We start from the raw sequence: 15569 nt of genomic DNA, 5'->3' as shown, positions 1-15569 counted from the left end.
ACAAAATAATCATTACATGTACATTATTATTATTAATACTACATAAAAAATACCAATAAATTTATATCAAATATTAGAGTTTATCGAATGTTAAGATTTTATAAAAAAAAATACTAAAAGTTATAACAATCCAATAATTGACAACATTAATAAATTCACATGCATGTCTAAAAGCCCATAGAAATAAAACAAAAAAAGTGCTAATAAAAGGTCTATTCTCTAAAGTTCAAATCCTAAAAACTAACATAATCTATGACATCTACTTCTTTTAATAAATCATAAACTCATATATTCACATCAAGGCAATATACATTATTCAAACATATTTCTATTTTTACAATTAAAATTAATAATGTTTGATTAATATGGGTGGTGTACTAACATATTTTCAAAGAAAAACTTACAAATTAATTAATTATAAATAAAAAATATTATAATAATTCAATCTCTTATTATTTTTACTATAATCTCATTTTAACAATATAAACATATAAATAAATATTTCTCCAACCTGTGATAATTATTTTTTATCTTAACTCTTTAATTTTATGTTGTCAATTCATTTGATTATATTACATCAAATAACAATATAAAATTATTACATATAAATGTTCAGAAATCCTTCAAACACAAATAATTATTGTTAATTGCAGCGTAGCAATAATGATACATACAAATAAAAAAAAAGTTTATATAAAAAAATCTTCTTTTATTTTTCATATATACAAAATAATATATTGAGAATACAATAATTAGAAATATAAATATATAAAAGATATGATATAAAAAATATACATATCTATATGGCGCGCGTAAATCTAGTAATAAACTATTTCCCATGTATATAAAAAAAAAAAGCAACTATTTCCAACCATAAACCGAGAAATTAGCGAGGAAGCTGCAAAGTCTACTTTTGACCTTGGAAGCTATTTCGTTTACGATTATCAAATCAAAGCAAGTTAGTTTTTTATTATCAACTTTTGTAAAAGGAAGCAGAAAGATGAATGAGAATGAGATTAAGCAAGTAGCTTCTTCATTAATCACGTCTCGTTTGTCACCACTCGCTAAACCCTTCACTCTCAATCGCTCTTCCTATTCACTATCACCACAACCCTCTCTCAATTCTGATCATAATCATAATGACCCTTTTAGTTCTTTACTTGATTCTTTTCGAAAAACTAACCTCACTTCAAAGGCTCACTCTGTCTCTTTGAATGACACTGTCAAAATTACAACTTTGCCACTTGAAGCTGCTTCTCTGACCCATGAAACTTCCCTTGTTCAAGATAACCCTTTTCTGGAATTGGCTAAAAATCGTCACTTTCATGATGGGCTTAATGGGTCACACTTTGATTTTGCCAATTCAGTTGGTGATGTCAGCATGCTCCGGAAAGGTTGTTTTTTTGTGGCTTGCTTAATTTTTTTTTTCTTTCAGTAATTTTAATTTGATATACTTGTCTTGTTGATTTTCATGTCCTTACTTAAGCCTTATTGAGTCCTCAATTGGATGTTTGAGTCTAAACTTAGGGCTGAAATTTATATTTTTGGTATCACTTACTATTATTTGTCTTCCTTAATCCCTCCCCCAACAATGAAAGAATAAACATTCACATTGCTTTCTTTTAGTAACTTATAATTCATTGTTCAAAAATTTGTTCTTGTTAATTTGAAGTCACAAACTAGTTTTCTCAATTAGAAAAAGCAGATAACTTTATATAGGACCTCTACTTCATCAGATGCTGATACATATAATCATAAGCAGGACATCACTACATATTTTTGTTTTGTTATGTTAGTTTCATTATTACATTGGAATCTCAATAATGTGATGGTTCAGCCATGAATTGTAGAAACCTTTCAGCAATAAAATCCATGCTTAAAGAGTTCAGGAATGCTTTACAGATATTATTTAGGCTTAGTTGTCTTCAGAAAACAAAATAACCTCTATTCACTTATTTGCAAATCTGAATTTTGGAGGTGGTCCAGATAAGTTAATGTAGTTTTCTCCCCTAGCATCTGTGCTTCACTGCGTCTTAAAGTAGGTTACTTGAAAGATAAGAAAGTTAATAATTTATTTCACTCTATGTTGTCACAGACATCTAAGATGAAAAAAAAATATCTCTTGTATTGGTTCCTACTCTTGAAACTATTTTGAAGATTAACTATATTCATGTGTGTTATTATTATCGAATGATATGTACAGTTACGCCTGCTGTTGATGGGTTGAATCCCTGTCTAACAGTATCTGACGGCATTTTCGAAAAGAGCACTGGTAAAGTTTTGGGAAAAGACATTCTATCGAATTCTGAAGACACAAGATGTAAGATTGCCCCGCTCAAGATATCGACCGATATGTCTTCTGCTAGAAGCAATACTGAAAATCAGTTCTCCAATAATTTGGGTGATTGTGACACTGATGTGGATTCTCCTTGTTGGAAGGGAACCATGACATTTAGTTTAGTTCCATCAGAAATTCCACAATCTGTAAAACTTCATCATGTTGAGAAAGCAACAGAAAAACACAACACTTTGAATCCTCGGGCTCCACAGTTCTTTCCTGGTATTGGATATGTTCAGGATGATTTCATGTCTTCAAACTCTAGTTTGCCGGTAAGTACTAATTTGTTGTCAGGAGAGGACATACTCATGGAAACTGTCATGGCAGAATCCGTAGTAGAGTTCAATAAGGAAGAGCTTCCGTATTCTACTTTCATAAACGGAATAGAAACAGCATCTAATATGGTTAATGATCCAAGAAGTAGCTCTGTGGATCCTCTGTTAAATTCACATTGTACGATGACTCAGTCTTCTTCTAAAGACAAATTCACAACTTCAAAAGGAAAACTTGTAACTATAGGTGATGTTGATGAATTTGTAAAGGGAACTGAAAATCCCAGGGCTAGAAGTAGGTCAATGAGTGAGGTTTTCCCTGCCAAAGTTCATTCTCCAACATCATCATCTCAACTCAATGTTTTTACTGATCTTCTAAAAACATTTGAAGGTTTCTCCAAGTCTTTAATCGAATCTCCAAAACCGGATGTTAAGATAGTGCTTGGCGCAATGCATGTTCTTTCAGAATTGCTTGCACAAACTTGTGTGGACGGAGTAGATTCTTATAACGAACATGATCTTATTATGATTACAATCCCACAAATAATCAATAATCTGAATGATTTTAAAACAAAAGTATGCAGCAAAAGGATTTCAACTCTTGACTCAGCTAGTGCAAATAGTCCTCTTTGTTCTGATAGGTCAGCAGAACTTACCAAGGTATGCATGAATCTATACTTTCTTAGTGGTGCCCTTTTATTTTCATTCTCTGCTCAATGTTTATTGTACTTGAAACTGAGATGCACACTTTTCAACATTCAAGGGACTTGAAATGGAAAGTGTAGAGACCCTTACCGTTCCACACCAGCTCTATCTGCAAAATGATAGTATTGGAAAAAATACAGTTTCTAATGTGATTCGTCAGAGTGGACCGAGTTCTTCTGCATCTAGCAGTGACGGAGGCACCAATAAAGGCAATGAAATTAGTCAGGTACCTCCATATGGCTGTGATGTTAACTAGAATCAAATCTGGCTTTTTTTTTCTTTCTAAAATCTGAAATAAATGTCTGAATTCTTGTAGCTTCAGGTCATTCGGAGAAGTCTAGGGAAAAATCTGGATTTTGACAAACAAATGAACCCAGAAGCATTGTTGTTTTGGAATTTATGGCTTGATTCTGAAGCAGAGCGTTGCTATAGGAAATTTAAAACTTATCATTGGCTTATGGAAGCTGGCGTCGATGTAAATTGCAAAAATGTTGCGGTATTTTCCTCTTGCCTAAAAATCTTTTACATACATGCATATGGGCATATATATATGCATGTATTCATTGATTTTGTTGTTGTTGATAATCATGTATTAATTGAATTTGAAGGAAATTGGCATTGCTGCTCTTAAAACCTCTTAACAGCTGTTGTTGTAATTTGCATACTAACATGTATGATGCATCGATTGTTTATTTCGATTTTCAGGAGTTGTGGAGGTGACACGTGACATTGCTTAGAAGTTTGTAGATTTGGCAAGAGACATAACTAAAGCTGTATACACTGGAGATATCATACATATTCATTATCAACTAACTATTGGGTGAATTTATACTTGTATAAATGTAAATGATTCATGTGAATCCCATGGATCTGAACTGCTATCAAGAGGAAAACAGCATTGTACAAGTTTCCAGTTAATTTATTTTCTTCTTTTGATTTGTCTTAAATACAAGTTTTTTAAAACGAGGTTTTCAAATTGGAGAGACTTTAGGATCATGGTTCAATTGGTTTAATTATAGAAGAACTAGACGACAAATGAATAAATAAAAAAGTATCAAAAATAAAATAAAAAATGTAAACATTAAGAACTGATTGAACCAGCTACGATTCAATAAAGTTCAATTATACTATGATATAACTGCAATCAAACCAACTGATGAATTAGTTAGTTCTTGGTTCAATTTGTTGAAACAGACCGGTTGATTTTTGAAATATTGCTTAAATTTTGCAGAAAGCAAAACAAATCTAATATTTCTATGTTAAAAACTTTCATATATATATATATAGATAATATGTGTGTGTTGATCTTATATTCTTATCTGGATAATTAGGTTTATTTACTTCTTTTGTTTTTATCAACATTTTTGTTAAATTGCCTATTTCTTTTGTCTGATCTCCTGAAGTATGAGAAAAAGGAAAATAAGAAATGCAGTTCTCATCTTAAATTTCACTTGATTTAATCATGTGAAAATGTGTTCCCTTCTTCATGTATTTCACCTTCTATATCATAAGTTGATGTAAAATTTTAACAGGATTCTTTACAATGAGAACAATTAATATGATATGACACAGTTGATAGATACCTTAGTCGTTTAAATAATGTTGTCATGAGTTTGATTCGCAGTGCATATAAAAAAAAATCTATTAGAAGATGTCAATTTTTTAAATAAATTTTACTGTTTCTAGAGATTAAATCATAGATTGTATACGTTGGGGCCATTCCATAAATGACATATATTGTATAGACACACATAAAAAGATGTGATTTGAGTTTAGTAATAGTTGTTGACATAATCTAATGACATTGAACTTATGTAGAGGACCACGGTTCGATCTAGACATAACATGCTCTTAGAGACAAAAAACTTTAACGCCAGATCGGAGATTAATTCCATTATCGATTCCACGGACCAAGCTTGAATATATAATATTCTTTGGAACTAATGCAGTATCAAATACGCTAAATTACTGTGGTTTTTTTTATAAATAAATAAATAAAAAGGTTGAGAACATAAATTGACGTTGGAACAACTTGGAATAGAAAGTTGTAAACCAACTGATATCAATAATAAATAAATGTTAACATTTTAGCTAAATTTGGTAAGGAGAATGAGATACACGAAACCTTGTCAGTAAACGGTCAAATATCACAATTCATCATCTGTTCAGGCCTACTCCTCCATTCAACTCTACTTTTTCATATATTTTTTATTTATTGATACACTCTCTTATTCTAAAATATTTATTATATTTTGTGTTTACAATTTGATTACTTCTATATATCAATGAGATGGTTTGGACCTCTTCCAACTTAATTAGATGTTTTAATTTTGAATCAACTTTAGAAATTCAGTTCAAGAAAAAATATTTTGAGGTCATTAAGAGTCTTTTACATTGGATGAAATAAGTAGTTGATAGTCTTTATCCTACAAATCAATTTAGTTGAGTTTGTGTAAAGTCTAACCTAAATTCTAAATTCTAAGAAATTAAAATTAGGAATAACAATTGGACCCAAACTCTAGACTACCCACAAAAAATCTGTAATTGATAAAGTAAAAATTGGTATTATAAATATGAATATAAACTTTAGTAATTATGCACAAAATTGAGTAGGTATAGACACCAATACATACACTTTAGTGTCCACCCCATACTTCACCTCTCTCTCTATATATAAATATCTTTAAGATTTTATTTTATTTTATTTTTATGTTAATTGTAATGTATAATTGTTTTTGATATTTTGTATGCATTGATTTGACTAAACATTATTATTTATAATATTTTACGAGTTGATTTGAAAGATCTTTTGAGATAATTAAATTTTGATATTTTTATTTATTTATTGTGTTTTCATAGTGAAATTGTGGGTAATATAGAGTATGAAGATGAATATTTGCTGACCCTAGTTGAAATGATATTTTTGTATTCAATTTTGTTCATTGAAAAGCGTCGCTATTGTAATATTTTGTAGTATTAGTTTGGTTGAATAGAGTGTGGTGACGAACTTGTAGTTGAAGCATTGTTGTTACTTGTTAGTTAAAAGACGTACATACTCCAACCGAATCCTTCCTTATACTTCCAGCAATAAATTCAAATGTTTATCCCTTTCACATCAATAACACAACACACGTTGAATGTGCCTTTTGTAAAAATAACTAGTGACTTAGTGTGTGAGCAAAACAATGTATATATGAAATGACACCAACCACTTAACCTCTTGAAAATGAACCAACAATCACCCTTATGCTCTTTCATATAAAACATCATACATTGAGAAGCTAAGGGTCAGAGAGACATAAAACAAAAATGATGGAATCTGGTGTTAGCTTTTGTAACTCTTGTGGTGAACAAGTTGGTTTTGATGGTAATGGAGAGGTGTTTGTGGCTTGTCATGAATGCTATTTCCCAATTTGCAAGGCTTGTGTTCATTATGAAATCAGTGAGGGACGTAGTGTTTGTTTGAGATGTGGCAATCCCTATGCTGGTATATATAGTAACATACTTCACTACTACCATTTATATATATTACAAATTTAATATATTTATCGAAAAGTGGCTTGTTTACTTGTTCATCACATGACCTTTTTATGTGAAATATCCTAATGTTTGTTTCCTTTTGCATATTTATTTAGTAGATAAAACAAGAAGTAATGATGGCACCAAAGTTCCTGGAAATCAATCCACAATGGCTGCACAGATCAATGTTTCTCAGGTAACTAATTTACATTAACATTATTATAATAGGTACAAATAATAATTGGATTTAAAGGAACTGCAGTGTCGTTAGTATAAACTAGTTTAACCCTGACATCCTATGAAAATCTATTGTTTTTCATGTTACCCCGCTCTTATAACTATATTTTAAAATTGAAGATATGACATAGCAAAATTGAAGGTTTGTGTTAGATGTCAGTGTAAATCTAACTTACACAAACGATTTAAGGCCATTAAACTCATAGTGGTTAGCCTTAGTTTTGAGATTTGGATTCTCTATGATCACAATTTCAATGGTCACATATGTCAAAGTTTGGTGAAGTCGAGTATGAGTCATCTAATCTTCATCAAACGGTTGAGAGATCTGGTTTTCGGGAACAACATGAATTTTGAGGGATAATAGGAACTTTTTGTTTATCTATACTTTTTCCAATAATATTGTCTGGTTGTTCAAATCTGCACTTACAACCTGTGGCTGCATTATGTAGGATGTTGGACTCCATGCTAGGCATATCAGTACTGTGTCCACGGTTGACAGCGGTAAAGAAAAGAGACTTTAGCCCACATTTCTTGTAACAATATCTTTAGAAATGCAAACTGATAGTCATAACTTGATTTGTTTTGTAGAATTAAATGATGAATCTGGGAATCCTATATGGAAAAATAGAGTGGAAAGTTGGAAGGAAAAGGACAAAAAGAACAAGAAGAAAAAGGCAGCACCTAAGGCTGAAAATGAGACTCCAGTTCCACAAGAACAGCAGATGGAAGAAATGCAGTAAGATCAATGAGAAATTAAACATTTTCCTTAAAGAACATTATATAAAATGCATACTGAAATGGATCATGTGGTTGTAACTGCAAGAATCAATTTGATAATGAATATTTTTCATGTGTTTATTATTTTTGTTGGCCTTGCTCCATTGGTTTAAAATGTATCACATATTCACATATGTATTCTGATGTACATTGCTGCATGCTATGTTTTGCAGGCCTTCTTCAGAGGCTGCTGCTGCTGAGCCACTTTCAATGATTGTTCCAATCTCGAAATCGAAGCTTGGACCATACAGATCTGTGATAATCATGCGACTCATAATCTTGGGTCTCTTTTTCCATTATAGAGTTACACACCCAGTTGATAGTGCTTTTGGTCTGTGGTTGACATCTATCATCTGTGAGATCTGGTTTGCATTTTCTTGGGTGTTAGATCAGTTCCCTAAATGGTCGCCCATCAATAGGATTACTTTTACTGACAGGCTCTCTGCAAGGTAATTGGAAGCTATAAGTATTTTGAAAATTTGTTCCTTGTACTTCAAGCTTAATAAACATGTTGCAATAGTTGTTTCTTTTCTTGTTCACAATTCAGAATATGTGAATGGATTATATATAGTAAAGTAATATCTAATTGGAATGTGAGAAGTAATATTTTTTTGGGTACTTTCGAATAAACTAATCGAAGTAACTAGAGCTGAATCTATGTGGATTGTGACAGATCTTTAATATGTAGTATACTTGTATGTACTTTGGATTGTGAGGGCTAACTTTCTCTATTGCCATCTCAGGTTTGAAAGAGAGGGTGAACCTTCTCAGCTTGCTGCTGTGGATTTCTTTGTCAGTACGGTTGATCCGTTGAAAGAACCGCCCCTGATCACAGCTAACACAGTTCTTTCAATCCTTGCTGTGGACTATCCTGTGGATAAAGTATCATGTTATGTTTCAGATGATGGTGCTGCAATGCTGTCATTTGAGTCCCTTGTGGAGACAGCTGACTTTGCAAGAAAGTGGGTTCCATTTTGCAAAAAGTTTTCGATCGAACCACGGGCACCGGAGTTTTACTTCTCTCAGAAAATTGATTACTTGAAGGACAAAGTACAGCCTTCTTTTGTGAAGGAACGTAGAGCAATGAAGGTAAGCATCTGAACCTTCCAATTTGTGACTTCAAAGACATGACCCTCTTAGAGTATTTATAGAAATATCTCAATGACTATCTTTTGTTTCTTTCAGAGAGACTATGAAGAGTATAAAGTCAGAATTAATGCTTTGGTAGCAAAGGCTCAGAAAACTCCAGATGAAGGATGGACTATGCAAGATGGAACCTCTTGGCCAGGAAATAATTCGCGCGATCATCCTGGCATGATTCAGGTATATCCATTCATTTTGTCTAATCAAATCTCATTGTTGAGAGGCATAGTCAGATAGGTTCCTAGTTTCTGCAACTTGGCTACAGAATTATTGAAAGGATCAAATATTGTGGAAGCATGTGACAGCATTATAATTATTTGGTTTTGTAGAGCTAATTGCATATACTTTGTGCAGAAGCAATTCTTCACCGATTCAGCATATAACAGGTGTTCCTTTGTATTTATCATTGCCAGGTTTTCCTGGGACACAGCGGTGCTCACGACATCGAAGGAAATGAACTTCCAAGGTTGGTCTATGTTTCCAGAGAGAAAAGGCCAGGTTACCAACACCACAAAAAGGCTGGTGCTGAAAATGCACTGGTAAGGAATGATACTTAAGATTAAAATTTTATATAAGCTCATCAAGATTTTGCAGTACATGATGCTTATTTGGATTTTTATACAGGTGAGGGTGTCTGCAGTTCTCACAAATGCTCCCTACATTCTCAATCTTGATTGTGATCATTATGTTAACAATAGTAAGGCTGTTCGAGAAGCGATGTGTTTTCTGATGGATCCAGAGGTTGGTAGAGATGTGTGTTATGTTCAGTTTCCCCAGAGATTTGATGGTATTGATCGTAGTGATCGATATGCCAATCGAAACACAGTTTTCTTCGATGTAAGTTTAAATGAAAATGAAGTGTTTTACCATCATGGACAAAATTCTTTATTCAATTTCTAACCTTGATCCTTTGCAGGTTAACATGAAAGGACTTGATGGAATTCAAGGACCTGTATATGTGGGAACTGGATGTGTTTTCAATAGACAAGCACTTTATGGCTATAGTCCACCTTCTATGCCCAAGTTACCAAAATCTTCATCTTGTTGTTGCTGTCCTTCAAAGAAGCAAACCAAAGATGTCTCCGAGCTTTATAGAGATGCAAAAAGGGAAGAGCTTGATGCTGCCATTTTTAATCTGAGGGAGATTGAGAGTAAGCACAATAAAACTTTTTTTGTCAAACAGTTTTATTTACACACATAAACAGGCTCCTCAATTAGGAATATATCTTTTGGTTTCTTTTCTTTGTTACAGATTATGATGAGTATGAGAGGTCAATGCTTATTTCACAACTGAGCTTTGAAAAAACATTTGGTTTGTCCACTGTTTTCATTGAATCTACACTAATGGAGAATGGAGGGGTGGCTGAATCTTCTGATCCCTCAATGCTGATCAAGGAGGCCATTCATGTAATTGGTTGTGCCTATGAAGAAAAGACAGCATGGGGAAAAGAGGTTAGGCATTCATGTTATTGTATATACGTTTTCTATTCCTTTTCAAATGTCTTAAGATTTTTGTACGGTAACCATTTTATAAAATTTAGACAATTAAAAAGAAACAGAGAGAGTATCAAGAACAATGCAAGTGCATCTTGAGAATCTTGGTTTCCTTTTCTCTTCTCTAATGATATGATCATTCTATTGTTGTCCCTATACCAAATAAAATTTCAAACTAGCTAAATTCATTTAATTTTATTTGTTACTTGTAGTTTAAGTAATCAAATACTTTCCTGTGTATTCAGATTGGTTGGATATATGGTTCAGTGACTGAGGATATCTTAACGGGGTTCAAGATGCAATGTCGTGGATGGAGGTCAATTTACTGCATGCCCATAAGGCCTGCATTCAAAGGGTCAGCGCCAATCAATCTTTCTGATCGTTTGCACCAAGTTCTTCGATGGGCGCTTGGATCAGTTGAAATTTTCCTAAGTAGACATTGTCCCCTATGGTATGGTTTTGCTGGTGGTCGTCTCAAAATTCTGCAGAGATTGGCTTATATAAACACCATTGTCTACCCTTTCACATCCCTTCCTCTCATTGCTTATTGTACTTTGCCTGCAATTTGTCTGCTCACAGGAAAATTCATCATACCAACGGTAATTTCCTCATCATTAAATAAATAACTTAAAGGACCACATGATGTATTCTGTCTGTCCTTTATTTTTTAAGTCAATAAGAGACCATGTGTTGGAAATATAGTGTCATAGAGTGTCTTCCTAGAACTAATGAAAACAAATTGTAACATTATATCATTATATAATATAAGGTGATTAATGACAATAAGTTCTTACATGAGATTGTTGTTGCTAATTTGATGCAGCTATCAAACCTTGCAAGTGCACTCTTTCTTGGACTTTTCATCTCCATTATATTGACAAGTGTACTTGAGCTAAGGTGGAGCGGTGTTACCATCGAAGATTTATGGCGTAACGAGCAATTCTGGGTGATTGGAGGTGTTTCAGCTCATCTGTTTGCTGTGTTCCAAGGATTCCTAAAGATGTTAGCAGGTGTTGATACAAATTTCACTGTGACAGCCAAAGCTGCTGATGATGCAGAGTTTGGTGACTTATACATCATCAAGTGGACAACACTCTTAATTCCTCCAACAAGCCTTATCATTATTAATTTGGTTGGTGTTGTTGCTGGTTTCTCTGATGCACTTAATGGTGGATATGAATCTTGGGGACCACTCATTGGAAAAGTTTTCTTTGCATTTTGGGTCATTTTTCATCTCTATCCATTCCTTAAGGGTCTAATGGGTCGCCAGAACCGTACTCCAACTATTGTTATTCTTTGGTCAGTGCTGTTGGCTTCTGTTTTCTCACTTGTTTGGGTCCAGATCAATCCATTTGTGAGTAAAGTTGATAGTTCAACCATTTCTCAGACTTGTATTTCTATTGATTGTTGATTAAGCCTCACAACATCAATAATGATGGTTGCCAAAGTTTTGACCATATGTTAAAAGATATGGAAATATATGATGATGATGATGGTGGTGGTGATGATGATTCAATCTGCAAGGTGTGCAAGTCATCAGTAGTAGTTCTTTTTGTTGAAATGTGTAAGCATTTTGAAGTAAGGTTGTGTACTTCTCTTCCATGCTTTTGACAAATTTTCTGTGTAAAGAGACCATGAATTGATTGGTTATATATCAATGTAAAAATAGTGCTTTTCTTAATTTTTCCTAAAAGTTTAGCACATTTATATATAAAAGGTATTTTAAAAAGATATTGGTATAAAATGAATACATTAAATTTACTAACATATTAAAAATGGACGCAAAAAGTATTAAGTTTTAGCAACGTGAAATCGAAGGAAAAAACTTTCTTTTGTATTTGGATGTACACCTCCATAGAAATAGATTATCTCATATGTACTTTTGACATAAAAATCATCAAATTATCATGTGGTGACAAGATATCACACTTACTCTTTTGTATAAAAATTATTGCACATGAGAGAGGATCTCCCACACCCCTACTACATAGTATCCAGATTCACTACAACAGTAAATCACACTATTGAATATTAACCATTAATTTTGAGTTAAACAATTCAAATTTCAAACGCATTAAAACAATTTCGTCCGTTGATTATCACCTAGGGACGGCTGAGGACCATAACTTTGTAGGAATCCATTTCCTACCACTTACGAGCAGTATTTAATATTTAAAAATATTTGACATCCTTCCTGTCGTTTATAAATTGGGAAGAGTGTTTTTATTCTTTAAAAACACTGAAATGACATGTGCAATTCTGTAACTTCACTCCCAACCCAACCCAACTGTGAACAGGTCACTCTAATTAGCAAGTAGAGAGAAGAAAGAGACTACAACATTAATCATACTCATTATCTTCTTTCACATACACTCCTTTGTGCATATGAGAAGCACATGTCTTTCTAAGCCACCATGACACCACCACTTCTCTTCACTCTCTTCATTTTCATCCTCTTCCCCACCATTACAACTCCATCTCCCTCTCTTCCTCTCCCACCAACTCCATCTCCTACCTCACCTCCATCATCATCATCCTCAAAACCATCCTCACCTTCCACTTCCACCTCAACTCTAGACCCAAAACAAATCACAGCCTTACAATCCCTCAACATCCCCACCTCAAAAGACCCATGTTCTCAACCCTCCTTCCACAATGCCACACTCTGTGATTCTTCCAAACCCTTCCGCCACCTCATATCTCTAACCCTCTCCAACTGTTCCTCCTACCTTTCTCTCTCTTTCACAGCCCTCAAATCACTCTCATCTCTCCACACTCTCACCCTATTCAACTGCCCAGTTGCACCTATCCACTTCCCTCCTCAACTCATCACCTCTCTCAAATCATTCACTTGCATCAACAGCCTCCGCAAAGTCTCTGGTGTTTGGCTCTCTCAGCTTCAGAATCTCACCGATCTCACTGTCTCCAATGTTCAAGTCAAAGCTTCTGGTCCTTATGTCATTCTTAGTCACATGAAGAATCTCAACTCTATAACAATTTCACATGCTAATCTCACTGGTTTTTTACCTGGTCACATTCATTCCAACCTTACCCACATTGATTTTTCAGGTAATCAACTCAAAGGAAATATACCCTTTTCAATTACAATGCTTGATAGCCTTGAAAGTTTGAATCTTTCTTCAAATGTACTCACTGGTGAAATACCCTCTTCCATTGGTGACTTGATTTCTCTAAAAAATCTATCTTTGGCTTCAAATTCGTTTTCTGGGTCTATCCCAGATTCAATTTCTGCTGTTCCTGGTTTGGTTCATTTGGATCTGAGTTCAAATCAGCTCAATGGGTCTATTCCAAAGTTCATAAATCAAATGAAGAGTTTAAAGTACTTGAATCTAGCTAACAATAATCTTCATGGTGTTGTTCCTTTTAACCTTACTTTTATTAAGAGATTGGAAGTGTTTAAGGTTGGTGGGAATAGTAATTTGTGTTATAATCATTCGGTTGTGTCTTCAAAATTGAAACTTGGGATTTCTCCTTGTGATAAACATGGAATGCCTTTGTCTCCTCCACCTTCAAAGGATTCTTCTGCAGATGATAGCAGTGATTCGGATTATGATGACAGTGATGATGATAGTAGCAGCCACAAGAAGGATCATCATCATGGACCAAATAAGTTTGTTCTTGGTGTGGCAATAGCACTTTCTTCCATTGTTTTTCTCATTGTTTTTTTAATTGTATGCTCAAAATGCTGTCGTTGAAGAAAATTTTGATTATTATTTTTTTTTAGGATTAGGAAAATTGATTACTTGTGTTGAGTTGAAAGGGCTTGTTTAATATATATTTAATATTTATTGATTATTATACAATTATTATTACAGATAACAAAGATGGAAAACACAAACAAACTAAAAAGGAATTGTTATATTTGGATAGGAATTTATTTATGTAAAATGTGTCCACTAAAAGGAGGAGAAAAATGAAGAACCAAGTCATTGAATAATTTCTTTGTGCAGTACATTGAGTTAATTATGTTGCATTATTATCAACCTTGTTTGTGTTTAGTTGCTTAGGTCTAGTTTACTACCAATGTACCATCCAATTTCATTTGAAGCTTTCTTTTACGTGTGTGTTGTTAATCAATTTTGATATTTAAGTCAAGATACAAACATAGGAATATTTTTTTACCTTCTAAATTTCCCTAAAACTCATTTATACTTTTAAATTCTGAAAACTGTCTTCAGGAGGATTGTTTGACATGACATTTTGTGAATCATTTTGGGGCCAAAATAGTTGTTGAATATGATGACACTTATTTCATGTTCAACTGCATTTGGCTAAAATTGTGATTCTACTATTTTGTGGGCACAACCTTTGGAGAACAAAATTTGTTTAGCTTGTTGATTAGGAGATGGATATTAGCCCAGGTGGATCATGATGATTTGTAGTATGATGATTTGTTGAGTGGAGTATAATAATGTATGATTATAGATATCTGGCTTTGGTCCAATTTTATGGCATGTGCTACTCTTAGGTGATTGGGTATGAGCTGTGTCCTACCTTCATCATATGCCAGCTTACTGTGTTTTTTCTTTCATCATGTGCTTGCTTGATGTCCTCTTACAATAGCTCTTTGTGTGTTTTATACTGATCAATTTGTTCATGTTTTGAGAATCACTACCAAAGTAATGTCACAAACTTGAATTCCCTCCACATCAATCTCTCTACTTTTCTCCATTTATTAGGGAGTGACGACAGACTAGTGATGAGGACCTTCGAGAGACCTGAACATCACATCTGACATTAAATTATTAAGTATGAGTCATATGTTTTATATATAAGAATCCTATCCACTCACACTTAAATTCAAACATCATTCTTTCTTAATTATTCTTGTTCAGGAGGAAGGAGATGATTCATTTGTGTTTGGTGGTTTATGACGATGAAAATTGATTTTGAATGTATTAATTTAGGATAATAATAAATTGAATGTAAAATGGTTTATATTTAAATTTATTCGTGTAAAAATGGTTTTCATTCATTCATGTTGTTTGGATATTTAAGTATATAATTATAAAAAAAAAAATCAACATGTAGAATTTTTTTTACAAAAAGTAAAAATCGATTCA

General features: G+C 33.3%; 3 protein-coding genes across 5 annotated transcripts; all 3 read left to right on the top strand.

The window, feature by feature from the left end:
* The first annotated feature begins 862 nt into the window (after window positions 1-862).
* Window positions 863-4249, top strand: LOC101510620 (uncharacterized). 2 transcript variants are annotated; one of them, XM_012714023.3, is made up of 5 exons: window positions 863-1394; window positions 2204-3270; window positions 3374-3541; window positions 3638-3811; window positions 4021-4249. In XM_012714023.3, the coding sequence occupies exons 1-5, from the start codon at window positions 1001-1003 to the stop codon at window positions 4033-4035; spliced, it is 1818 nt and encodes a 605-aa protein (XP_012569477.1). In that variant the 5' UTR covers window positions 863-1000; the 3' UTR covers window positions 4036-4249. The 2 variants fall into 2 exon arrangements, with proteins under 2 accessions (XP_012569477.1, XP_004485920.1); XM_004485863.4 differs by having other exon boundaries at window positions 3632-3811.
* Window positions 4250-6508: 2259 nt separating this feature from the next.
* On the top strand, window positions 6509-12166 carry LOC101510081 (cellulose synthase A catalytic subunit 8 [UDP-forming]-like). 2 transcript variants are annotated; one of them, XM_004485861.4, is made up of 13 exons: window positions 6509-6802; window positions 6954-7030; window positions 7521-7572; window positions 7660-7807; window positions 8022-8297; window positions 8592-8937; window positions 9034-9171; window positions 9405-9530; window positions 9616-9828; window positions 9908-10142; window positions 10244-10443; window positions 10731-11084; window positions 11309-12166. In XM_004485861.4, exons 1-13 carry the CDS (start codon window positions 6625-6627, stop codon window positions 11894-11896), a joined length of 2931 nt encoding a protein of 976 aa, XP_004485918.1. In that variant the 5' UTR covers window positions 6509-6624; the 3' UTR covers window positions 11897-12166. The 2 variants fall into 2 exon arrangements, with proteins under 2 accessions (XP_004485918.1, XP_004485917.1); XM_004485860.4 differs by having other exon boundaries at window positions 6512-6802; window positions 6951-7030.
* Window positions 12167-12712: 546 nt separating this feature from the next.
* LOC101509761 (receptor-like protein 51) lies at window positions 12713-14301 on the top strand. Its single transcript, XM_004485859.4, has one exon. It carries the CDS (start codon window positions 12900-12902, stop codon window positions 14199-14201), a length of 1302 nt encoding a protein of 433 aa, XP_004485916.1. The 5' UTR covers window positions 12713-12899; the 3' UTR covers window positions 14202-14301.
* Window positions 14302-15569: the final 1268 nt, after the last annotated feature.

The sequence above is a fragment of the Cicer arietinum genome, chromosome 1 (genome assembly GCF_000331145.2).
Source record: "Cicer arietinum cultivar CDC Frontier isolate Library 1 chromosome 1, Cicar.CDCFrontier_v2.0, whole genome shotgun sequence".
NCBI classification, from domain to species: Eukaryota; Viridiplantae; Streptophyta; class Magnoliopsida; order Fabales; family Fabaceae; genus Cicer; species Cicer arietinum.
Note: the sequence above shows the minus strand (reverse complement) of the source record. Positions and strands in the feature narration are given on the sequence as shown.